The following is a 25,180-nucleotide window of genomic DNA, read 5'->3' on the forward strand; positions in this document are numbered from 1 at the left end:
CCTAGCGAGAACCCTTCCCACTGAATTCCGACTTGAGCCCATGAGCTCTGTCCTCTGTCCTGCGTCTTCTGACGTCCCTGGATGGGCGCGCGTGGGACGGGGACACCGGCTCTTCCTCGCACGCTGCTGTGCTGGCCTTCTCACCCCCGCCTCCCACCGTGTCTTACAAAGCCCCACCATCATTTTCCCATTTCATTTTCAGGGGAGGGTTTTTACTTAAAACCCTTAAAAATGGTCACTTGAAAGTCTCCACACGATGACTTGGGGACCGTGTCTCCTCGCAGCTGAGTCCCTGCTGGTGTCAGCAGGCTCCCCTGGCTGGTGGCGGCAGCCCCACCCTTCCCGAGGGTGCACGCTGGTGCACCTGATTCCTTGGAAACCTCATCAAGTGCCCCAAAGGCGCCCAATGCCAGTCAACCCTCACATACGCACTTTGCAGTTTTCACCATTATTAGATATTTGAGCTACCAAGTGAGTATTCCTGGGGGAGAGCAGGGATGTTCCCCACTATCTGTGATCTGGGGCAGGATGTTTCCTTGGGGCCCTTACCGTTGTGCCAAATCCTGCGCGCCGAAGTGCTGCCCTCATCGCTTCCGGAACCCCTTCCTCTGCTCTAATTAGAGTCCGGAATTAGGATCTATACGCTGACTGACACATTTTTGTTATTTTCTAGGTGAATTCAGATGACATTTATTCCAGGTAGAGCAAAATCAGGTCAACTATCTTGGAAGCTTGACTTTAGCGCCCATTTCAAATTTACGGGTGCATCTGATTTACATAGTTCATTTCCTCCCATTGTAAAATGTGTTTACATGACCCTGGTTCTGCTTTCATTTAATGTGGTTTTTCCTTGTAAGGTTTTCTAGAGAGAAGCGTCTTTCATTAAGGTGGCAAATGAGGACTTTTTTCCCACACCCTTGCAAATAAATCTCAGGAGACAGATCAGGAAACACGAGAAGAATCTCATGATGCCTAGGAACACCGAAGGCCTTTGAGACACTTGACTCTGGAGGACACTCAGAGAGAAGGAGTAACCAACACTCGAGGGACACTAGAAGCAAAGAGGGAGGAGGGAGGCCAGAAGGGCGGACTCGCTGGTGGACACAGCACTGCCATATCCATGTAGCGCAGAGGCAGAACCTGTGCGTCAAGTTTGGAAAAACACGACTTTGTGTAGGAGACCAAAGCTCTCCCTCTCTCAGCTCCTAAATCCACAGTCCACAGTGTGAGGCATCAGGCGCCACCTGAATTTACGTTACCTGTTTGGGGAATAAAAAGCTGGGAGGACTCAAGGTATCGTTCTCTATCACAGTCGTAGTCAATATCCTTTTAATGTTTCCACTGGTTGCACAGCGTATTCCTCTTGCCGTGGGAGTGATTGATGCCCTTCCACACGAAGCAATTTCTATCAGACGTGTGTAGTTTTGTGAGAACTTGGGAAGATCTAGGTAATAAGTGACTGAGCAAATGCATCGAGATGATGCCAGGATTCTGCTGCATATGTATAAATAATTTGCACGAAGATAGTATTTCGCGTTCAATAGGCAAACACTTTCATCATGTGTGGGCCAAAGGCGAGTTTCCATTTCCAAAACCAACTCAAGTCTCAAATCCACAAACTGCTTGGATTAAGTCTTTTTTTCCATGACCTTATAAAGCTCGTGCAACATTCTCTGTGTCTAACGCCAGCTTGATGCATAAGCCACAGTAAAGGTCCCTCTATAACTTTCTAGGGAAATGCTTTCATTCATTAGCACAGGTGGAAGAATAGAGCTCAAGCAGAAGGGCTCTTACCCGGCCACCATGCTCAGCTCTGGGGTCCCAGCACTCAACTTTCTTAGTGGGGCTCCCTTCCCATCTTTCTGCAGATCCAAATAGGAGGCCCCTTTGCCATCACGTGGACAAGCCCTACCTGGTTCCTCACACAGACGGGTGTTAAAAAATATCTATTGAGTTAAACAGCAGGTGCAAGAATATCACCGTAAGGTCCTTCCACTGCCGCCAGTGTCACTCGCATCTGCCTCTCACGTAGGCGTGGCCCTGAGCTCAGTGTCCCTGACGGCACATTCCATGACCATGAACAGGATGTGATTAAATGACCAGGCGCTCCAGCTGCACGTATGGAGAGCAGGGCTGTGTCACCATCATTGCTGTGGGCTCTGTGAGATTTGGTCTGTGCATGCATCTAGCCATCCATCCCTCCACTTAAGAAATACTCCCATGGTACCATCTCACAGAGTCGATCTGGTGATGGATGTGTAGATACTTCTTAGTAGATACGTTATGATTTCTTCTTCCTCAAACCTCTGTCCTGTTCCAGGGTGTTTAGATATTGCTTTTGTCTACTGGGGGGCTGGAACCAATCCTGCAGATTAGGTTGCTGGTAAATAACAACTACTTCTCCTGGTCGGGAAGGTGAGAAGTTCAAGCTCAAGGCACAGCAGACGTGGTGAGACGGGCTGTCTCCTGCTCCCAGACACCGTCTCCCCGCCGTGCCCTCATGTGGCAGGAGGGATTGGGGCCTACGCTGAGGTGTAGCTGACTGCAGCAGGACTAGTAGGAGAAAGTCGCGACATGGACTCACAGCGCCGTCCCACTGCAGGGACAGGGTGCCAGCATTGTAGGGATGGCATTTTATTTGCCGGGCCACAAACGCTGAGTCTGTAGGAAGTTTCTCCTTCAAGTGCTGATCTGGCTTCCCGGAGATGCTGTCAAGAGAGGCCCGGCTCCAGCGTTATCCACACTTACTGCTGCTCCTGCTGCTTTCCTGTCTCCCCGGACGCCAGTGAGCAAGAATCCCCCCTCAGAGAGAGCGGCACGGGCTGGCCACGCACACGCTGACGCATCTCTGGAGCCCCCACGCTGTAAAGACCAGTGATGGACAGGGGGTGATGGCCGCTGCTGAAGGCATTGCCGGCACGTGGTGGCCAGACCTGGCAGCGTGAGGGGCCACAGGCAACCGAGGCCATCCCTGGTGTACCTGGCCGGGAAGGCGCCGGCTGTCCCTTTGCACACATCCGGGCAGGCGTTTCTGCAGTGTTAGCCTCCACGCGCTCCAGTCCGCTCCCACAGAGGGTCCTTTGAGACAACAAAAGGAGAAAAGCGCCATGAAGAAGGAGTGACATGAAATCTGAAGACTAAGGGATGATTTCAGATGCGCTGAACACTGTATATAATACAGTTATGAGTTGTCAAAACACAGATTAACAAAAAAGGAGATCCTTATTCTGAAAGACAAAATGACTGTGAAGACACAGATTAAGAATTAATCAAAATATTATTATCTATGGTTTAATGCAGTTGGCTCTTCAAACTGCATCAACTAATTTTGTAAAACTGGGTACTTCGCCAAGATGACTTTTACAGAAAACGGTGGCAAAATGCTTTGAAAAACATGACTGCCGTCGCCACGCAGTGATGACCTGACGTTAATCTCCTTTGCAAATCCTTGCGAGCGAGGTACTTCCCTGCCCTCATTTTCAGTTGTTAAAAAAGAGAACATTTCTACATCGAGCATGAGTTCTTTAGAAAACGTCTGTTGGGGCGGGTCCCTGCCATGGGGTGAGGTTCCTTGTCAAATACAATAGTCACAAGATACACTAAACAGCGAGAGCAGCTGATAAACTCCCAGGCAGGGTTTTCCTGCGAGAGGGGCGTCTGTGAGCCTTCAAGGGCAGCAGTGGGAACAGCCTGGCACCTATAAAACCAGGGTGTGGGAGCTTGGGGGGCTGGGCACCTTTTTCCCCACTGAGACACTTGCACTGTTGCTCAGGAAGGGCTGAGTCCATCACGATCCTCAGGATCATGCCAGGGGGGAAGCAGAATGTGCCAGGGGGGGATGCAGAATGTGCCAGGGGGGACACAGAATGTGCCAGGGGGGACGCACCATTCAAGCAACTGGTTTGTCCAGCTTGGGATTCTTTTCCCCTCTGTCTATTTTTCATCACAATAATGTTTGCCGAGAATTTTTAAACTAATTCTTCTGTCTTCTTAGCTCTTTGATGAGGCTGACCGACGGCTGAGGCCAGTTGGTGTGTGGGAATGGTGCGCGCCCGCTCTCAATGGCCGTCCAGGCTCCAGCATAGACCCCAGCAGGGGTTACCTTTCTGACTCACTCACTGTCCACCCAGCAGAGCTTCTCAGGAATTCTACCGCTAGCCTTGGGGGAGTGGTGGAGGCTGGTGGACCCACAGGTCAGCCTTCCTGAACTGCCTGCACTTCTAAAGACCGATCTGAAATGTTTGTGTGTTCAAGCCTCCGTGGCTTATTGATGAACTCATTCCTGGATGCTTAAACCTTGTCTGCTGATCTTGGTCCTGAGGTTGGGGTCTCTGGTTTGCTCAGTTCTATTTTGAGTATTTTCTTTGTCCTTTCGAAATGGCTTCTGTCCTGGACCTAATCCGATTCCCAGCGCCCTGCCCTTCGCTCCACCGATGGCCTGTTCTGTTCTAATCCAGCAAGTCTGTGTTTCCTGCTCTCGTTCTCCACGCCTCGTGCACGGCCCCCTGTGCTGGCGCTGCTGTGGTTTCTGTGGTGTTTGGTCAGTATCGTTGAAGCACAAGGTACCATCGCATCAGAAGTTAGGAACACTGACCACCAGCAGTGGTCAGTGCTGGGACCCTTGTCCCAGCCCCTTTGTGATGGGAGAAACATCCTGATGTCAGGGAGTTGTCAGCAGCAGAATGTTGAGATTTGAAGGAGCGTGTGTGTGGGGGGGGGGGGAGGGAAAGGTTGAGGGGGATGGGCAAGGACTTTTTCCTGCAAAGATTATAGATAATCCAAAATTATATGGAAAAATCGTGACTTGCAGGGGCGGCAACAAAATTTGGAGCCAAGTAAAACTGGCGAATTTTGACTAAAATGACTTAATCATTCATCAGAATAGTGACTGCTTTTTAGGGTAGATGCAAAAAGAATTGAGCTTTCCTGACTTCCTTAAGAACAGGGACCTGGTTCTGTTGTATCTAAATAAACCCACTCCTGTCTCAGACTCTTGCCCTCAAAAATGAGCAACTTTGGTGAAGAAAAAGAAGGTGGGCACAGAGGAGAAGCGCATTTCAAGGGAGTTTTGATGTACCGTCCCACACACTGCGTGATGATGGCCTGAGCTGAGCTGTGCGGTGCCGCTGGCCATTAGCATTGTTTATTATTTCTTTTTTTTTTTCCCTAAAGATTTATTTATTTATTTATACAAGCACTGGGTACAGTCAGAAGTGCAGGAGGGTGAGAGAATCCACCAGATCCAGAGCAAGGAACAGAAGAGGCAGACTGACGAAGTACACTGCTGAGGGGAGCAGCGGGCGGCAGGAGAGGTCTGCGTGCCATGTGGGACCCTCGCCAGCCGGGGGTCGAACCGGCACTGCAGAGGCTTGCAGGCAGCTTTGCAACCCAGTGCTCAACTGCTGTGCTACCAGGGAAGCCCTTTATTATTTCTAATATTTCATTTTGTTGGAATCTCGTGGCTGCTGCCGCATCTTGTGTCTCTCTCTCTGGATTTCTCATGGAGAAATCCAGAAATGCCTAGGATATTGTTATTGTGGGAAAATTCATGTGCAATTTAGAAAAAACAGCAACAAACCTCTTTGACCAACACACTTGTAGCATTTGCATCCAAACGGCTAAAGATCAGGAAGGTTACAAGTCTCCTTAGCCCCTTCCAGTCCGTCTATGCCCAGGCTGGCTGTGTAAAAACGCCCACCACAACCATGTTGGCATACGCTCTGCATTTTGAACACTGCCCTCATTTCTCTCTGAGAGCCAGTCGATTCCCTTCAGTACGCTGACAGGACAACCTCAGTGGGCCTTCTGAGGGACGCTTTGCGCACTGGCTGGGGCCCGTCACTCCTTCCCACATCAGACTTGTCGGTGGCGCCGAGACTTACTGTCAGAGCGGGTTCTGCTTTGGCCCGTGTTTTCTGTAGCAGTTGTCATCTTCCTGATGGCTTTCTTCTCCGCCAGGGGCCAGCTCACCACTGCATCCCCGAAGTCTCTCTTTGCAGAGCGAGAGGTCTGCCTTGTGTGTGTGGACACAGATGGGATTTATCCACGAAAACTGCCAACTGAGTTGTCTCTTTCCCCTCAGGTGGTTGCCTTAGGGACAATCTGTTCCAGGCAATGTCAGGAATTAGAACAGAAAACAATCTCTTTTACTTCAAAACAAGGTTGGGGTAGCCTGAGGGCTCTGGAAAGTCACCCTAGAAAAAGCTCAGAGGTGTGAGCTGTGCCCCTTGGGTCGGTCACTGGAGTGGTCTGTGTTGCCGGAGCCTTTGTGGACTGGACTGCTGGTGGACCCCATGATTTGTCTCCCTGAATGAGAGGGGGGCTGGTGCTTCTAGATCAGAAACCCCCTGCCTGAGAGAGCTCTCTCTCCCCTCACTGCCCCCGAGGTCCCGCTTGTGCCTTCAGATGCGTGGCCCTCAGACATGGAGGGAGGCATGGAAAACCACCCACTGGCTTTAACCGCTGCCCACTGGGCAGCCCAGCTTGCCCTCTGGGGTCCTGGGAACCCGCCGGGATGGACTGAGGAGCCGGCTGTGAGGAGACTGGCTGTTGGTGGAGGAGCCATGAGGCCTGGAGACGCCTGGGCTCACCCTCCTCAGTTTCGTGTTTCCAGGGCTGGGGGGCGGGAATGACTGATAAATTTTTACATCCTGGAGAACTTAAAAGGGTCCTAATTCACAAAAATCAAATGCCCCAAGATAAAAGGCGTGTTGTGTCCAAGAAAACATTCTCCCCGGTCTCTCTCCCCTCTGTCTCTGTGTCTTTATCCCTGTTACTCTCTTCACTTTCCTCTCAGTAACCTCAGCCTCTCAACACACCACTTTGTCTCTATCTATTTTCGTCAGGGAGAGTGAAATTCTAGTTCGTTAAAATGTATTTGGACATCTTCTCTCTGAGATGTTGGGCGCAGGCGGTACCCCAGTCTCTAAGATGTGGAATAAAGTTCATTCTTTACGTGTGCCCCTCACATCTTCTAGAGGATGGCGCCAGTGAGGGGTTCAGGGAGCAGAACCGGTCCCACCAGACCAGACAATCACCACCACAAAGCAAATGGATCACAGCCTCTTCTCAGCCCAGTTAGAGCGAACATTTCAGCATCTGTTTTCCTTATCACCACACCCGTGAAATCCAAGATGGCCGCCGCCTGCTCGGGGGTCGCCGCTGTGGACGCGCTCCTCTTGAGGGTGCTTGAGGAGGTGTGGAGGCTTTCAGTTTTCATTTTCTTCACACTAAGATGTATTTTTTTTTTTAAAGGTCATAGACTTTTTTTTTTTTTTTTTTAAGATTTTATTTATTTATACAAGTGTTGGGTACAGTCAGAAGCACGGGAGGGTGAGAGAATCCACCAGAGCCAGAGCGGGGAGCAGAGCAGGCAGAAGGACCGAAGGACACTGCTGAGGGGAGCAGCGGGCGCAGCCGGAGAGGTCTGTGTGCCATGTGGGACCCTCTCTGGTGGCCGGGGATCGAACCGGCGCTGCAGAGGCTGCGGGCAGCTTCACAGCCTAGCGCTCAACCACTGTGCCACCGGGGAGGCCCTAAGATGTATTTTTTAAGTTACTTGTAATAGTAGCGATAATGATCACGAGTAATAATATATAGAGTATAATAGTAGTAAAAGTGATTTACGGTACACACGCAAATGGGATCCGTATTTTTACTTCAACATCTGGGAGAAACTAGCTTGGGGTTTTCTCACATTTGTGGTGTTTCCGATATTGCTTGCCTCGCCTCAAGGGCCAGTTTCCAGACTTGGGAAGTTTTAGGCTCATTGTCTGTTAGAAATGAAGCCAGTCGTCCTCGACGTGTGTATTGATTTCACTACAGGGATAAATTAGGGTCAGGATGAAAGTGAACCTTCTTCTCTGAGGTGTAATAGGGCCAGTCTGGGCAGATAGGGTTCTTTTCAAGTAGGAAGCACACACAATGTGAGTTTAGAAAAGAAAGGTGAGAGCTGGCACAGGGAAGATTTGAAGAGCTCAAAATTAAATATATATATGGGGTCCTTTGCTTAAGAAAATCTGGTGGATGTAAAATGAAATGGCAACTATTGGAGAGAAATTAGAAGATGTTCTTTACTCAGTAATTTTTCAACTTAAAAAAATATTCAAAGTGGTTGTCTTCTTGAGTCTAATCAAAATTTAATTTTGATTTTTTTCAGTTTTATCAGTTCATGCTAAGAAATGAATTCTTAATTCCTTTGATGTTTTAGTTGGAAACACCCTTTTCATTCTTTTTATTTTATTTTCTATATACGAATGTGGACATGACTTGACACTGATGGCTGGAAATGGGAAAGCTGACACCCACACTCAGGGCTGTGGGATGCACCGGCTGATCGTGATGATGGGGAGCCTCGTGCATTCGTCACTGGGGGAGAGTATGATGGCCGTAGGTGTTTTCCTGCTCTTGGTAGCAGAAAATTCTAGAATTAGGGGAGCTCTCTTTCCAGCCCATTATGGCCAAAAGAGCCCCAGTAACCTGACTACATGATCACAAAGTTGTCTTTAAGCTGATGTTGGGAGGAAGAACAATAGATCTTAAATCTCTCCATATTACAACTATTTAAAAAGACTCTCCAGTAGTAGAATGTTGACCACGCTTGGTGAACTTTGAAGGATGTTTGTAACAGAAAAATTAGGAAGTTATGAAGGCTTTCATTTAGAAGAATACTGAATCAGTGCATGGAATATTCTCTTGAGTCCTGTCTGGGGATCTCCATTGGATAATCCCAGTGGAAGTGTGGGATCCTAATGTCATTTATCACCTATGATCAACATGCTGTCAGTAACATCTAGGGAATTACTGACTGATGGCTTTTCTTCTTTGCCTTCTGTGCAGTTGTGTTTTTTTTTTTAGATGTATTTATTTATTTATACAAGCACTGAGTACAGTCAGAAGCGCGGGAGGGTGAGAGAATCCACCAGAGCCAGAGTGGGGAACAGAACAGGCAGACTGACGAAGTACACTGCTGAGGGGAGCAGCGGGCGGCACCAGGTCTGGTGGCCGGGGAGCAGCCTGGGATCAAACCAGCGCTGCAGAGGCTGCGGGCCTCCCCGGTGGCGCAGAGGTTGAGCGCTGGGTTGTGAAGCTGCCCGCAGCCTCTGCAACGCCAGTTCGATTCCCGGCTGCTCCCCGGCCACCAGAGGAGGGTCCCACATGGTGCGCAGACCTCTCCTGCCACCCGCTGCTCCCCTCAGCAGTGTACTTCGGTCCTTCTGCCTGCTCTGCTCCCCGCTCTGGCTCTGGTGAATTCTCTCACCCTCCCGCGCTTCTGACTGTACCCAGTGCATGTATAAACGAAACAAACGAACAATCAAATAAATAAATAAAAAAAAACATGCCTCTATAAAAAAAAAAAATAAAAGTTTAAAAAAAAAAAAGTGATTTAAGCAGGTAAAAATCATCAACTGTGTTTACTGGTTCCCTCACCTAGCACTGAACATGGCCAAATTATACATCCTTCAAGATTCTGGCAGGCAAGTCCTTCTTCTTCTTCTTCCTTAGTAGTGGACCTCAGTTGTATTTGGGGAAATAACATCTATAGTTGAAAGACTGAATTTTTCAAATTTTTTTCTGCAACTGGGTGTGTCTATTTGGGACAGTGACATGTAGGTAGAAACATGAAGCTGGGAAGGGACCTGAGTAGTTCATCCAACTGAAAAAGTCTCCCTTTGTCTCTTCCCACATCTCCCATCTTGCTACCTGGACGGAATCCATGATGGCTGGAGTTTAGGCGGCCCGTGGGGCTAGAAGTGACACTGAGGATGGAGGAGATGTGCTGGGATGGTGGAGCAGAGAATAAGTGAGCCCAGGTCTCTGGTGCTCATACGACTGTCTCTCCGGCTCCAGGCTACTTACCTACCAACATTTTTAAGGAGAAATATACATATTTGGGGCTACTTTCAATTTTTGCCACCAAAGCAATTCATGAATGACACAGGTTTTTCTGGTTTTTGAGATGTAATATACAGAGGGACTGAGCAGAATGGCTTTGGCGAAAGGACCCTGAAGGGCCTCGTCAAATCACATAATTCCAGTCATTGGCAATGTGATTGTTGCTAAATTACTTTCCCTCTCTGAGCATCATTTTCTTCTGGAAAAATAGAGACCAGACTCCAGGAGCACTGACATCCCATTCTTGACCATTTGTGATGCCTCGTCCTTGCAGCTGGCATCTGAAGGACAAGGTCAAGAAGGCGACCAACATGCCCAACCTCAGCCAAGACTCACCTGCATCGGGGAGCCATGAATTATGGAAGGGTGAGCAGCTCCGTCTCAAAATCTTTACTGGGGCAGCCTTGTTAAAATCCAGCTAGCGGCACCATCATTGATGACATTCTCTTCCCCCATCTCCACAGGACGCAGTCAACCTGAAGCTAATTACATGTGAAAAAAAAGATGCAATCATGGTAATTGGAAGATGATCCCGTGGCAGGTGCTGTGGTAGCAGAAGTTGCAAGATATAGGGTGGGAATGTTAAGAATGATAAATTCTAGAGCAAATAGGTGTTTTCAGCATCATGCGGGGAAGGGAACCCACCTTCCTGCTCCATTCTGAAAATACCTGTGGAATTTATAGGAGGGATTTCGCTCTCTCTCTCTGTCACACACACACACGCGTGCACGCACACACACACACACACACACACACACTTACCCAAGTTGCAGCCCACAGATTCCAGGTCCCTGCTGCCGCAGATGCACACAGAGGTGGGCTGGGTAACTTCCCTTCTGAGTAGGCGTGGGGGCAGGGGAAGGACAAGCAGAGAAACCAGTACGATGCCTCTGACTCAAGTCCGCCTTTCTGCCTAATGTGAATCCAAATATTTCACAACAGTGAGATCAGCTCTGAGCCCCTGTGTGAACACAGTGCTTTGCACCTCTGACTAAGACTTATCCCTTCCAGACGCTTTAGCATTTGTTTTTCCTCTTCTGCTGCCCCGTGCCCACCTCACAGCTCGGAAGAGGACTGAAGGAGTCTCATCCACAGATGCTCAGCTCTGCTCCCTCCACCACCCCCTGTGATGTTCAGGCAACAGATCATGGAGGCCCTGCCGAGCCACGTGAGCCTAACCCCACTCATCACGCTGGGCACGCTGCCCTGAAGACCTTTGTCACAGAGACTTGTGGAAGGACCAGTGACACTTTCTCTAATTGAATCCTGCCTGAGAGATGGTGGTGCCTACGGAAGGGCCTCTTAGTTATTACCCTGGAGGTGCACAGGACTTAGTAACTCGGGATTTCCATGTATGTGGGTGTCACCCACTGTCCTCACAAGAGTGTGCGGAGGACATTAGCAAGAGTCTGCCTGTGTGATTGGTCTGTATGAGTGATTATGAGAACAGGTGTAGGTAGGCGCTAGTTTTCTTTCATCCTTTAGCCTTATTCTTTCTCTAGCTACAAATCAGGTGGAATTATGGGTTCTACCTGCAAGCTGGACATGAATCTCTGCTTTGTGCCAGAGAGCCCACTTGTTTCTTACTCTCTGTGTTCTCACATCGTTTCCAGTGGCAAGGCTGCCCCATCCTCTTTACAGTGGCCACACCTCAGGCCAGGTGGTCTTCACACTTCCAGTTTTTAATAGTTGTTCTCCACTCGATGACCCATCAATATTGGATTTGGACCGAACTCCTCACACCAAAGTGGTTTCTGGGGAGCAAAAATCATATAAGACTGACATAAAAACTTGGGTGATTCATGCATTCTCCCCATCTCTCTTGGGTTCTTATAAGTGTTTCAAACTTGTTTTCCTTTGAAATGGTGATACCACCATTAACATGGCCAGGCACACCTCTGCCAAGTGAGCCTTTACTTACCTGTCTTCTTCCTTAGCAAGAGAATCCAGACCATTATTTCCCACCTAGAACAGTCCCATCCTCAGAGGCTGAGCTGTAAACCAGTCAACAGCATCTTGCTTACTTTGGTAGCATATGGAAGTTTGGGTGACGAAGTGATACAGCTCTGGCCAGTCAGGTATATGAAAACCAAGTGAGGAATGGAAAATTTCAGGAAAAAATAACTTCTTCCATCAAAAGCCAACAGATAAAAAGAAAAGGCCTTGGTCCCCAGAGCACTCATTCCTTCTTTGATGATGTGTGAAGCGTGGTTTGTAGAGTCAGCCTGTAAGGCCAGGCCCGAGGCTGAGGGAGCTCAGAGACATGGTCCAGCCCCGGGACTTTTTCCTGAAACTCAGGGAGGGATGGGCTCTGAGTGGTGTTCAATCAACTCCGCCCCTCCTGTTTGCCCACCTGACATGTCAGGTAACCAGGTGCCCCTCCCACTGGCAGAATTCTCATTTTTGTCATCATCACCAGCCATGGCAACCTTGCATAGCTTCCTCTCAAGCATTTGTCTTTGTCTATAAATTCTGAGTCTCCTGGACGTGGCCCTCACTCACTTGGCCTAGCTGGGCACCGGCTTCCCCCCGTCTAGCCCTGCGAGGATGCCTGTGTCCTGACTAGCAACTGTGCTGCGCCACACCTTTGTCTGGGGTCCATGCATCTCTCCCTAACCACAGCCACCCAGGCAAGGAGAGTGAAACAGTGGCTCTTTATGCTAAGGCTGTTTGCACCTGGTTCAGGTAGTCACAAAACTACATGAGGTTACGTGCGTGAAATGCCACACAGCAAATACCAGCACAGGAATGAGCTAGTAAGCAGTGCCAATAATGGGAATCCCAGCATCCTCTGAACTGTGTATTGCACAAGCTTGACTTGTAATCCACACACAGAATCACTTGGTTCTCAAGAAAATTGTTATTACCTCTCACAGAACGTTGAAGGTGTTTGGTGGTATGCAATCAGAGAAACGGAAGGCGAAGTGAAAGATTCACAATACTTGACTCTAAGCTCTGTCATCAGAGATTTGAAGTTGAGTGAAACTCCAGATTTTAAACTAAGGCAGAGTTATTAGTCATTGCTAGGTACTTGGGAATAAAGAAATGCACCAAATATCAGAACTGAGCAGAGCTGTCATCTAGGGGAGAGATGAGAATAGGTCAAAGAGAGCATTTCTCCGAAGAATGAGCCATCAGGGTCATTGTTCCCTCTCCCTTTTGGGGGATCCATAGCAGTAAAACTGAGTGAAATCACTGCTAACTGTGGACTTAATAATGCCCCCCTGGGAGCGCATCAGTTTCTCCAAAGGTGCACTGACGCACTGTCTCCATCACACGTGACCCTTCCCCAAAGGCTTTTTATAGTTTTAGTGCAAACTGACCTCTGGAATAAGTGTCCATCTTCTGTCCTCACCACACTGACTCCCTGGGAGCACAAGAAAGTGAACCTCATTCCCCTCCCCCAAAGAAAGAGCTTTCCAGGTAACTGACCTGGGCATTGGCACCGCCTTGGAGTAGAAAGAGGGCAAAGCTCAAAATGCATGAAGCCAACGTCAGGTCTTTCTATTTTTCTAAATAAATGGTTCCTTCATTTTTATAAATGTTTTGGAATTTATTTTAAGGAGAATCAAATTTGTATTGGCAATTTGGATTGTGCACCGTATGCCTTACCAAGTTGCTTCTGGACTTGGGTCTGCTGTTGTGTTGACACATGTTGACACTAAGATGAAGCCTAAAGTCCATGAGATCAGAGTTGACTCTGCAGTGGCTGTGGGGTGACAGGTGAAACCCAGGAAGGTAGACGCTTGTCCCTTCTCGCTGTCCCTGAGCTCACGTGCACAAAAAGGGCATAGAGTTGCCCCTTCTCTCTTGAGTTGATAATGACAACATAATTGATAATTAACATAAAGTTAAAGTTTCTGATAGAAGCGAGGACCCGGGACCCCAAGCATTATTTCTTGCTTTCACCTGACAGTCAAGCCTGGTTCCTGGGAGGAAAGCGAAGGAAATGACAGAGCAGATTCGTGATTTAAGGTGATAAATGTGGGTGAGCCCTGCAGAGGGAGCTGAGCCCAGGGCCGTGGTGTGACGTCCCTTCCTTGTCAGGTTTGCAACTTGAGAGATGAAGCCTCTGCCTGGCGTCCGCTTGTCCTGTGTCCTGGAGATGAGGAGACAGTCCCGGGGAAAGTGTGCCCCAGGCTGCCCATCACAGACCTGCAGTGGACCCTCTGGCCTCACAGCCCTGTGGAGGGACGCGGAAACTCTGCACTCTTAGCGCCGTTGGGTCATTCAGTGGTGGGTCCATCCAACACATGCCGATGGGCTTCCTGCTCTGTCCCCAGCACAGTGCCCTCCTGTGGGAATAAAGTGATGTGCATTTCATGGGCAAGTGCCCAGCAGGGCAGGAAGGCGCAGTAACAGATGCTTGTCCAGGTGACTGTTCAGTGTGCTGCCTCCCAGGAGGACGCAGTGTGCTGAACACCAGGGACCTCACCAGCTGGCCTTGCTAGAAAGTCAGGCTTTCCAGAGCACAGCCCAGCGAACGTGGGAGGGCCTCCTAGTGACTGGCAGGCCCCACTGACTGGGTGTTTTTCACTTTGGGATGATTCAGTGACCCCAGTCGTGGCCACAAACTCTCCTGTTGGCAAGATGTGAAAGCTGATGACTTGAGGGGTTTCCAGGGTGTGGAGATGCACTTTATTTAAATGTCCATGTTTATTCATAAAATTACTTCTCCCTGTGTCTGTTTCTCTGAGATTTCACCTGCTGTAGCAGGGGTGACTCCCTGCAGCGGCCCCTCTCAACAGGCAGGGACCTCTCACCAGGATAGAAGTCTTGGTATGAAGAATATACTGGAAAACCAGTAGCTGCTGAAAAGAGGAGGCGGACATTATGGCCAGATTAGCATAACCAGCCAGACACCTTGACAGGAAGTCCAGTCAGAGATTTATAGTAATTCTTAAGATCTTAAATATGCATATATATATATATTTTTTTTAAGGATTTATTTTTATTTATTAATGCATACAAGAACTGGGGTACAGGCCAGAGGTGTGGGGGTGAGAGGACTCAGAGACAGAGTGAGGAGCAGAACAGACAGATCTACTGAAATCCACTGCTGAGGGAAGCAGTCGGGAGACAGGAGAGGTCTGTCCGCCCTGTGATTTAGCTCTCTTGCCAGGGATTGAACTTCTGCTGTGGTGGCTGCCGATAGCTTGATAGTGCTGAGATTTAATCCCTTGTGTGAACAGGGAGGCCCCTAGGCGTATATATTTTAAAGGTTAATTAGGAATTAGAATGATCTGAGCTTTTTCCTTCTTTATAAAAAGTTAAATCTGATGGCTTGAAGGATGATAGCTTTTATTGCTTTTTTAAATTCTGTTTGTTTTTCAGTGTTTAAAAAGGATCAAAAGTTGTCTTCATAAACTTGAAATGAGATGTGAGAACTAACTGCTCTGTCTCAAAACTTCATTACTTGAAACTCGTTTTCCATCTTGCCGTTGCTGGCATCTGATTGATTCATGTCTTGGGAGAAATAATCAGATAGCTTTTCTTTATTTTTATTTTTTGCCAAGTAGATTAACGATTTTTGTGTTTTGTATATTTATTCATTATATTGAGGTAGCACTGGTTTGCAACACTGCATATGATTAAGAGGTGTAAATCACATTTCTTCAGATGTGTGTCATCACACCACTCTCACCACAACGAACCCATAGTCCTCTACTGTGGATTCCCAGCCTGCCTTGTTCTTGGGGTTGTCCTGGTGCCCAGAGTTCTTGCTGGTCAAGCTAAACTGTAGAGTCAGGCAGGGGCTTCTCACCAGGACAAAAGTCTTGGTGTGAGGAACATACTGGAAAACCAGTAGCTGCTGAAAAGAGCGGGTAGACATTACGGCCAGATTAGCATAACCAGCCAGACACCTTGACAGGAAGTCCAGTGTGAACAGGGACTAGAGACAGGATGTTTTGATCAGCAGGAACAATGAGCCCCCCAGGCAACAGCCCCTATCCACTCCCCGCTAGCTGTGCCAGACAATATGCACCCCCAATCCACATCCCCACCACAGACATTCCTCCACACATTCTTCCATGGACTCCTCCACCTTCCCTGAACCTGATTCCCAGTAACTATGTGAGACAACCTGGGAAATAGGCACTGCATGTCCAGAGGCGCGACATGGTCTCCCTCACTACTTGGACTTTTTAAGTTGTCTTTCCTCTGTCCTGCGCTGCTCTCAATACTGCTGGCCCGTGAGGTGGCCCTCCACCGTAGGAGCTCCACGACACGTTGCTGTCCACCCTCCTCTCCTCACCCCTCCCCTCAGCGTCAGTTTTTCAGTAAGAGATCTAAAGTTTGGTTTTTGGTTTGGGTTGGCCTGACCCTGTGTTCTGTTCCTTCATATTCCACGTATGAGTGAAACCATCCAATATTTATTTTTCTCTTTGTAACTTATTTCACTTTGTGTAATCCCCTCTGTTTCCATCCCTGTTCTTACAAGTGGCAGAGGTTCATATCATTTTTTATAGCTGCATACTATTCCACATGTATGTGTATCACATCTCTCTTGTCCGCCCATCTGTCCTGGGCACTTAGGTTGTCTCCACACTTGACTATGTAAACAGTGCTGCCATGAACATAGAAGTACATAGATCCCTTTGAAGCACATTTTTTTTGGTGTTTTTTTTTTAATATGTATTTTTTTTTATTCTGAGGAGTAGAATGACTGAGCCATATGATATATCTGTTTTTAACATCTGCACCATCATGTTTTGCGTTGGAGTTGGACACTCTTCATCCCCATCGACATTGTGTGAGGTTTCCCTTTTCTCCACACCCTCGCCAACACTTGTTTCTGATCTTTTCAAGCTGGGCCTTTTCTCACAGTTATGAGGCAGAACCTCATTGCAGTTTTGATTTCCATCTCCCTGGTCCTAGATCAGGGTGGGCATTTTTCATGTGCCTGTTGACCGTCTGCATGGAGGATACTTCCTGGAGGGGAAACATCTTCAGCTATTTGAAGACATTTATGGTCCTATGAGTTTAAATAAAATTTTAACAGATAATCCTAATTCTTCATTAGACATGTCTCAAAATAAATAATTTGAACAAATAACTGATTGCAAGTGCTTGCTGTCCAGACGTAGGAAAAGGAAAGCAGTCTCACCACTGTCTTTCTTGTTTTCCTAGAAATTCTAGCTGATGTAGTTAGAAAACTAAATGAATTCTTATAATCTGATTTGCTTACCTGGAAATCCCAAGAAAATAAGTTGAATGCCGTTGAACTAATAAGAATTTTAACAAGCACTTAAGTCACAAGTAAATGCACAAACTTTAATAACACCTATATCCAGCATTAAATAGAAAACAAAATGAAAATTTTATGTCATTCACAATGCCATGAAAATAACAACTACCTAGAAATAAAACCAACCAACAATATGTAAGGTCGGAGTGGAGGAAAGTTACTACGAGAAAAGAATGAATAATGGAATGGATGAAAATAGATATTTTTCCAGAGGGGAATACCAATTATTGTAAATGGATCAATTCTCCCCAAGTTAATTTGTAAATGTAATATAATTCTCATCAAAATTTTAATGGAGTTTTACTATGAATTTGAAAAAAAAATATGCTGAAGTTCAGCTAGAAAATTGACTATGTATGATTCCCCACAGTCATTTCTTAAAAAGTGGTCATAAAGAGGAATATGTTTCAGCTAATATAGCCTTAAATCACTCTACGTTGATAAGAATTGGGACAGTAAAACACTGGACAAACACTCAGAAAAGTGGAACAGGAAAGAATATACCCCAGAGAAACGGAGGTATTTAAGAATTGATGAAAAGAATTGGCCTTTTTTTTTTTTTAAATCAGTGAAGAGTGATGTTCTGGAGCAAGCGGTGAGACATTTGGGAGAAAAAAATATTGTTGTTCTACTTCTATATAACAGCTCAAAGAAATGTCCCTATGAACATTTAAATGTAACCTCAAATCATCTTTTACTAGCAGAGGGAGGGCCTTGAACAGGGTTCTGAGACATGACTCCAGGAGATAAGAGAGGCTTGAATTAGCTCAGGATTTCAATGCATTTTTATTTCTGATGGTAGTGAAGACTTGAAAAAAATTAACTATGACACATTGAAGGGTAAGTCTAGGTTAGATCTATTTAACAGGCTGGTATGCAACCAGAAAGAGCTGAGGAAGAAAGGTGACCTGGGCAGAGCTGGCGAGGAAAGAAGAGAGACCCCAGTCCAGTCACTAATAACAGGTGCGTGGACCCGCCTGTACTCAGAACAAAATGCGAATAGCGTCAGACATGGACGTTAATTTCTTGTTTTAGTTTATCTCCATTTCACAGATGATACATCTTGTTAATTTTCTAAAAGCACACACTCATTCTAAACAAATATAGTAGGTTATAGATGCTTTTAATCCTATTTGATACTTACTCAAAAAAATCTTTCATGAAAAGAGGAACCCGATACAATAAGAAGCAATTTTAATCTTCACACAGAGATGAAAAGCGTTTGGATTTTTAAATTGGAGGAAGGAAGACTGAGAGATGGAATATCTCTTGTATTTGGAGATGGGGTGATACTGCAGACAATTTTCTTTATCAGAGGACCAGTTCTGCATTTCCGGGAAACACTGGCTGCAGGGAAGGATTTCAGTAGCACAAAGAGAACGTATAGTTAGATATCAAGGAACGTGTGGCAGTTAATCACTGAAGATCACTAAGGATAACCTGGCCCTTTGCATCGATAGTACCAGTCACCAGGAACACTTCAACGTAATTACGATGTAGTCTTCAACATTTGCTTGTAAACAAGTAAATATGAAGAATAATATCTCAATAAGCCCCCAGCATCCTATTTGGGAGCTTAGATAAATTCTTCCAATCTTCCATCTCTTCTGGTTGGGAAGGATGTTCTTCTCCAACTGTATCTTCATCTCATGCAACGACATCCTCTTGGCCTTCCAGGCAGATTTTCAGCATCATCATCCAGTGCGTGTTCCCTGTATGACGATGTAGTGGGCATAGGATAGGATCATTATGTGATCCTAACGGGGCATGTGTGTCTTAAGCCACCAGATATTTCTTATTAATAATGGAAAGGATCAGCCTCGGAGAGCAACTGTTTTCCAAGGTGTCCTGGTAGTGAGTACAGAAATGTTTTACCACGATTGTCATTACTGAAATTTGGGGCATCAGATGTTTAGAAAACATTTGCACTGAGCACATGTCACAGCTCTGATATCTGATATCAGGTACATAAATTCAAGTGGACTGTCGGGTGTATCTTTATTTGTACTTCGTCAAAGGTAGAAAGAGACTTTGGCAGGGAAGGCGTCTATGTAACAGAACAAAGCTTTTGTATTTCCACAAGTTGGAACTGATGGAAGTGCACTGGTGTGCCTGGCTTCTTTGCTTTTTATTTCTGGTAAGAACCTCTCTCTCCCCACCCATTTCTCTACCTCCCCTTTCCTTTTTCCTGTCCAAAGTCTTTATTCAGTTGATATTTTCTTTCTTTTTAAAAAAGATTTATTTATGCATACAAGAGCTGGGGTGTAGGCCAGAGTTGCAGTTGTGAGGAGGGGGGTAAGAGACAGAGTGGGGAGCAGAACAGGCAGATCTACTGAAATCTACTGAAATCCATTGCTGAGGGGAGCAGTGGGAGACAGGAGAGGGCTGCTGCGCCGTGAGGGTCACCTCCCTGACTGGGGTTGAATTCGTGCTGCCCTGGCTGCAGATAGCTTCATAATGTTGCATCTTAACCCCTTGTGCCACAGGGAGGCCCCCTCAGTCGATATTTTCTTTACTTAAAATATATATCCTCCAAACTGAACGTGGGAAACGCATTCTTTCTCACAGGAACTTTGGGCAGGGTGGGGGACAGAGTGCCTACCCCCAGCCCTCACAGTGCAGAACTGCATTGGGGATGGTTGTTGGCAGATGGCGGGGCCGCTGGTCTTCAGGACCACGTGACCTGACTGTAAAGCTGAGCTAGAAAGGGTGGTGGAGAAATGAGCTTTGTAGCATTGTAGCCAGCTTAGAACAGTGAGGCATGGGTGTGCTTAGACAAACTGCTGGAAGCGGGGTGATGGGTTCATATTGAGAGAAATAAGTCCAAACAATCAACTTAAGTGTAGTTTGTCCACTGTTGAAACCAAGCATTGAGCAGTTGGGCTTGGTCTGTACAAAGATAAAGACTGCCTTTTAGATCCTTGTTAAAGCAGGGCGACGCCTTGGGAGGTTGCAAGCAGAAATTTGCAGGCGTTGATCATTCTTGCAGGTAGATTCATTCACTGCACCAGTCATATCCTGCTGCTGCTGGTCTTGAGAGAAAGAACTGGGGCCCAGTGCATGTGGAGGTAGCTCGCGGGGTGCTTCTGAAGCTAGACCTAAGCCAGGACCCTCCACTGTGACTATTTCAGGACTTCCCCTAGGGCAGGTGAACTTTTTGGGGGGCCTTCTTTATGTGCGTGTAATTTGATTTAGCTAAAATCAGCACATCAGGACTGTTCAAGTAGTCTGATCCGACATGATCCTGAGAAATAAACACCACACCGGCCCGAGTGCGTGGTCGGCTGGTTGGGATGTGCTGCTTGAGCCAGTCCCCACCACGCGAGCTCCAGAGCTGCTCGGAGAGCTGGTTAGTCACATGGAGACAGGGTCAGAGAGTTTGCCAGAGGTCAGAAAGGGGAGCCAGAGGCCCATGAGGCTCCCCCAGATGACTGCAGCCCATCTCCCGGCACCCACAGGAGAACCTAGAACATGTTCAGGAAGCCCATGTGAAGTGCAGGGACCACGGTAGCGAAGGCTGGCCTCAGCCTCAGAGCAGTTCTGCACTGTGAGGGCTGGGGGTAGGCACTCTGTCCCCCACCCTGCCCAAAGTTCCTGTGAGAAAGAATGAGTTTCCCACGTTCAGTTTGGAGGATATATATTTTAAGTAAAGAAAATATCGACTGAGGGGGCCTCCCTGGTGGCACAAGGGGTTAAGATGAAACACTATGAAGCTATCCGCAGCCAGGGCAGCACGAATTCAACCCCAGTCAGGGAGGTTGTAAAGGGAGGTTGTGTGTAAAGGGGTTACTGAGCTACGCCATAGCTTTCTTGTAAAGAATACATGAAATAATGTAGGCAGCTGGCTCCGCTGTTGGCTCGGGGCACCAGTGCGCAATGTCAGTGACCAGCGATGCCCACCAGTACGTGTCAGCTCGACCGACCTCGACCATGCTCTGCTCAGACTGCTCTTCGCTGCTTGCTGGCTTGTTTCTCTTAGTTTATAAGAAGTAAAGCAGGTACAGAATTTTGGCCAAAATGGTTATGAATTCTTTTCTCCTAACCAACAGGGCTCATGTAATTCCCATGCTGTCTCCTTCCCTGTGCCCAGGAGGAGCCAATCAGAGGCCAAGGTAAAGAGGTAGATGCTCTAGTGCTGACGGCAAGTGGCTGGTCCCATCTGTGTGGCCTACAGTCACGCGCTGCTGTTCAGCGGAGCATGTATCCCCGCTAGAGCCCAGGCTCTGCATCTCAAGCGACAACTAAGTGCCTCAAGCATCGGTGAGTCTCCATCCTGACGCTGTGATCCAACACGGTGCTCTCTTGTCTTTCAGATCCCCCAGATTAGTTATGCATCCACGGCCCCCGAGCTGAGTGACGACCGGCGCTACGACTTCTTCTCTCGCGTGGTTCCTCCCGACTCCTTCCAAGCCCAGGCCATGGTAGACATTGTGAAGGCCCTGGGCTGGAATTACGTGTCTACGCTCGCGTCCGAAGGAAGTTACGGAGAGAAAGGTGTGGAATCCTTCACTCAGATTTCCAAAGAGGCAGGTAGGAAGAGATTGCGATGATCAAGGTGACCCTCTTCATATGTTTGTAACTTATATGGTTCTTTTCAGGCCTTATGAAACAACCCTGTAGCTTCCCCCCCACCTCCCCTCCCGCGTGCCCTGTTGCCTGTGACGTGAATCTGTAAAGTCTTCATCTGTGATGCTTGTTTTTGAAAGAGAATGTTTTCAAAAGTGTGAAACTCCAGGCCCTTAAAATGTCTTTGGGTGAAGAGGAGAAGAAATGTACCCAAGTCTATCTTTCTTCTGCATGATGGCTAATAGTGTGGACTTCAGTCCGTATGTGGGAATCCAAACAAGTGTGGGTGAATGTGCCTCTCCATGTGTGTCTCTCCTCTCTGCTCTTCTCCAGATTGGGAGAGTTGGTTAGAATTACGAGACCCCAATCACGTCGATGCTTGCCTGGAGAGGAATCACGGTGATGGCTCAAACGAATTGGCCCAAACAAAATAAATAAATAATCCAGGCAGTAGAGTAGATTTAGAAACATAGTCTTTGAAACTTTCGATTATTTTGAGAACGAGAGTTCTATTCAGCAGCAGAACGAGAGTTCTACTCAGCAGCACATGGAGAAGATTCTTTTGTTTGTTTATTTAACTCAAATCGAAAGTAATGGGTTTAAATGTTTGGCCAGCTGGCTTCCATTTTCATTTTGAAAAAAAAAAATGAGACAAAATCTTTGAAGATAGGGATATTGACAATCCATATTCAGGGTTCCATATAGAATTATGAGCTAAAATCAACATAGATTGTAAAGTTCATGCTTGGCTGGTGCTGTAGATTTCGTCATGCTGAAGTCAGGCCCTCAGACTCCTTGTGCAAGAACTTCATCTATTGCAAACTGTTACTGATCAGTATCTTTAACTAACTCTGAGGACAAGCAGGCAGGCGTGACAGTAGTAGCACAGGTGCATTTCATGAGGAAAATGTCATAAATGCTAACGACGTGGCGTTGAGGGTTTGGCATTCGACATGCAGTGCATCAATGTGTAGTTGGTGCATCTGCACAAGGCTTCCGAGAGAAGGAGCCATGGTTGCTTATAAATCACTCATTTTAATTCAGTACCTCATCACTAGCTCCAATTTCAAAATTTGCTGGCAATCTGGGTCATTCTTAGACTGTTCCTTTATAACAACTGTGGCTAGCTCGCTCCTAATCAATGACAGATTTCATACAGGCACACACACTCACGCACTCACTCACATGCACAAAGCATGCTGGGTTCTAGTGACTTGGGCTGGTGCTGCAAAGTGTCCTTTCTTGCACTTCACACGCGTTAGTACAATTGTGGCTTTCTGTCTTGTCCCCAAGGCTCTAGGAGGCCATCAGGTCTATCTCATTCACTACTATAATAATCCTTGCTGCTGTGTTTTTATTGATTAGATTATGTGTCTTGATATAACAGTTAATTTATAGCACTATACATGTTTTCAGAATATAAGTTCACGTTTCTTCAACTGTTCTCAACCACCTCCATCACCAAAGCCCCTGTAATCCTCTACCGCCCTCCATGGTGACCATCCTGGTCACCTAGCAAAGGGAGCCCTTGGCAGTGGCGTCAGAGGAAAGAAGCCTCTCCCCACCCCACCCCACCCCGGAGGCCACATGCTCTGTCCCCTGTGCAGTCTCTCTCTGCTGTCAAGGAAAACCTGGGTGCTCCAGGCAGATTTGAAGACACGGGGGTGCGGCTCCCTGTTGAACTTTGAGAGGGCTGTAACGTGATTTTCTCAGATGATGAGATTTTTGTAAAATTGTTATATTTGCATAAATTGCCCTGTTTATGTGAATGGATGCACAGGCAATGTCAACAAAAGCAATTTATTGCTTAATAGCACAGAAGATGAGAGAATATTCACTCCTGCTTGCTTTAAAATTCAGGGCAACCTAATAACCTACATTGTCTAAATTAGAGAAAAAGACTTTTTTTCTAACTGAGGGTCAGAGTAAACACTATGATCGCCAGTTCCATGAATAAGTTCCAGATCTGTGAACCAAAGTTGGCTTAAGGATTATAAAAATGAGGGTATCACCTGTGAGGACTGCTTCTCAAGACCTCACCAATGGTAAATAGCTCCAGGCTTCCTTCCCCCAGGGGGCCGGGTGGAAGAGGCCTGGTCTGGACGGTGAGGTCCTGCCTGACCTGATGTGGGTCTGCTCCAGTCTCCAATATCCCTCCCGCTGCTCCTGTCTCCTGTGATCCCAGTTGAAGCCCACACCCCTGCCCCACCACATTCAGCCTCCAAGCAGTTAGGATATCTGCGCCTTTGATGATGCTTTGCTTGGGCCCGGGACTGCTGTTAACCTGCAATTTGTTTTTTTCAAACCATAACACCTCGGAAAATAGCTGTTCCTACCAGTCTTTGTGCATGGCCCTCTCTAGGGTTGTGCTGTGTGTCTGTCTTCTTTGACACACCCCATTTTGAAGCCATCCTCTGTGACTAGCTCATGGAGAATGACCAGCTGCACGCGTTGCCATGAGAGAACCAGCCTGCAGATCCCCGTAGAGCTCAAAGGATTGAGAGTCCTAGTCCCGTCCCTCTGGAAGCTCCAAGCCGGCCTCAGCTAATCAGTGCTGCCCAACGGGCAGGAATCACGTGCTAGGGACACGGATAAGCAGCAGCCAAGGACAGATCAGTGTGTTGGCTGCAGCGGCAGTCACCTTGGTTTCTGGTGTGGACTCCAGCGTGAGTCAGCTGCCACGCTACCTCTCCATCTTGGCCTTCTGGGGGAGCAGCAGCAGGGCCCCAAGTAGCTTTGTTCTGTCACCTTCTTTAGACTCTGACTTGACAGCCTCCGGTTCCCTGACTTCCCTGTGACTCGGTGACTCATCCAGCATCATTTCAGTAAACTGTTTTTCTGCTTAGTTGGCATCACCCTTCATTAATACAATTGAGGGTGTTGCTTCTAAGAGTTTTTTTTAGCACCTTGAGCATCACTTGAGCCCAGAATTTGTGGAGTTTCATTGAAATCATTGCAATTTGTCTGATAGTCTCTCCAGTAGAATGGAAGTTTTTCGAGGACAGGTATTATGTTGTATTGGACATTCAGGACTCCATACCCAGGAGCATGTCTCGTAGAATAGACTCAGTAAATGCACCTTCAGTTTTAAAGTAGCCTGTTACCAATGTAAGTAGTGGCGACAGGAAGGCCATAGCTGCTTCACTGAAACTGCTGAAAGTGTTTCCAGTTCTTATTTTCTAAAATAAATATTAATTTGTTGTAATAAATGACTTTAAAGAGGAAAAACTATGGGATAGGAGGTCCTGTGAGAGACCTTTGCTCATGTAATGCAGTTCTAAATACTTTCTTTGAGGTCAGATACTATTCCAGGATAATAATGATAAATAATAACTACAGTAGTAACAAGAACAAAACATAATCTCTGCTTTCTAAGAGTAAAATGCAGAGGTAGAGCAGAGAGCACAGCCTCCTTCGAGCACTCTGATTTTTAAAGAAGGAGGCGTTTACTAAGTCCCAAAGGTGGGTAGA

At 47.1% G+C, this 25,180-nt stretch overlaps 1 protein-coding gene and 1 long non-coding RNA gene across 5 annotated transcripts in view; one reads left to right on the plus strand and one right to left on the minus strand.

Moving 5' to 3' along the window:
• GRM7 (glutamate metabotropic receptor 7) overlaps positions 1-25,180 on the plus strand; it is a 573,942-nt gene that overhangs the window by 196,851 nt on the left and 351,911 nt on the right. For both annotated transcript variants that reach the window (XM_054695057.1, XM_054695086.1), the window contains exon 2: positions 21,457-21,673. In XM_054695057.1, coding sequence (XP_054551032.1) covers positions 21,457-21,673 — 217 coding nt within the window. The remainder of the gene's footprint in view (positions 1-21,456; positions 21,674-25,180) is intronic.
• Positions 163-12,264, minus strand: LOC119255108 (uncharacterized). Of its 3 annotated transcripts, XR_008551826.1 has the most exons (6): positions 11,816-12,264; positions 11,427-11,648; positions 10,657-10,807; positions 10,231-10,376; positions 2,981-3,078; positions 163-2,708 (listed from the first exon to the last, which is right to left on the minus strand). It is a non-coding gene; the product is annotated as an uncharacterized LOC119255108 (long non-coding RNA). The 3 variants fall into 3 exon arrangements; XR_005127421.2 differs by having other exon boundaries at positions 163-3,078; XR_008551833.1 differs by lacking the exons at positions 163-2,708; positions 2,981-3,078 and adding an exon at positions 5,907-6,102.

The sequence above is a fragment of the Talpa occidentalis genome, unplaced genomic scaffold (genome assembly GCF_014898055.3).
Source record: "Talpa occidentalis isolate TD23 unplaced genomic scaffold, MPIMG_talOcc4v2.1 talOcc4.10, whole genome shotgun sequence".
Classification (NCBI taxonomy): Eukaryota; Metazoa; Chordata; class Mammalia; order Eulipotyphla; family Talpidae; genus Talpa; species Talpa occidentalis.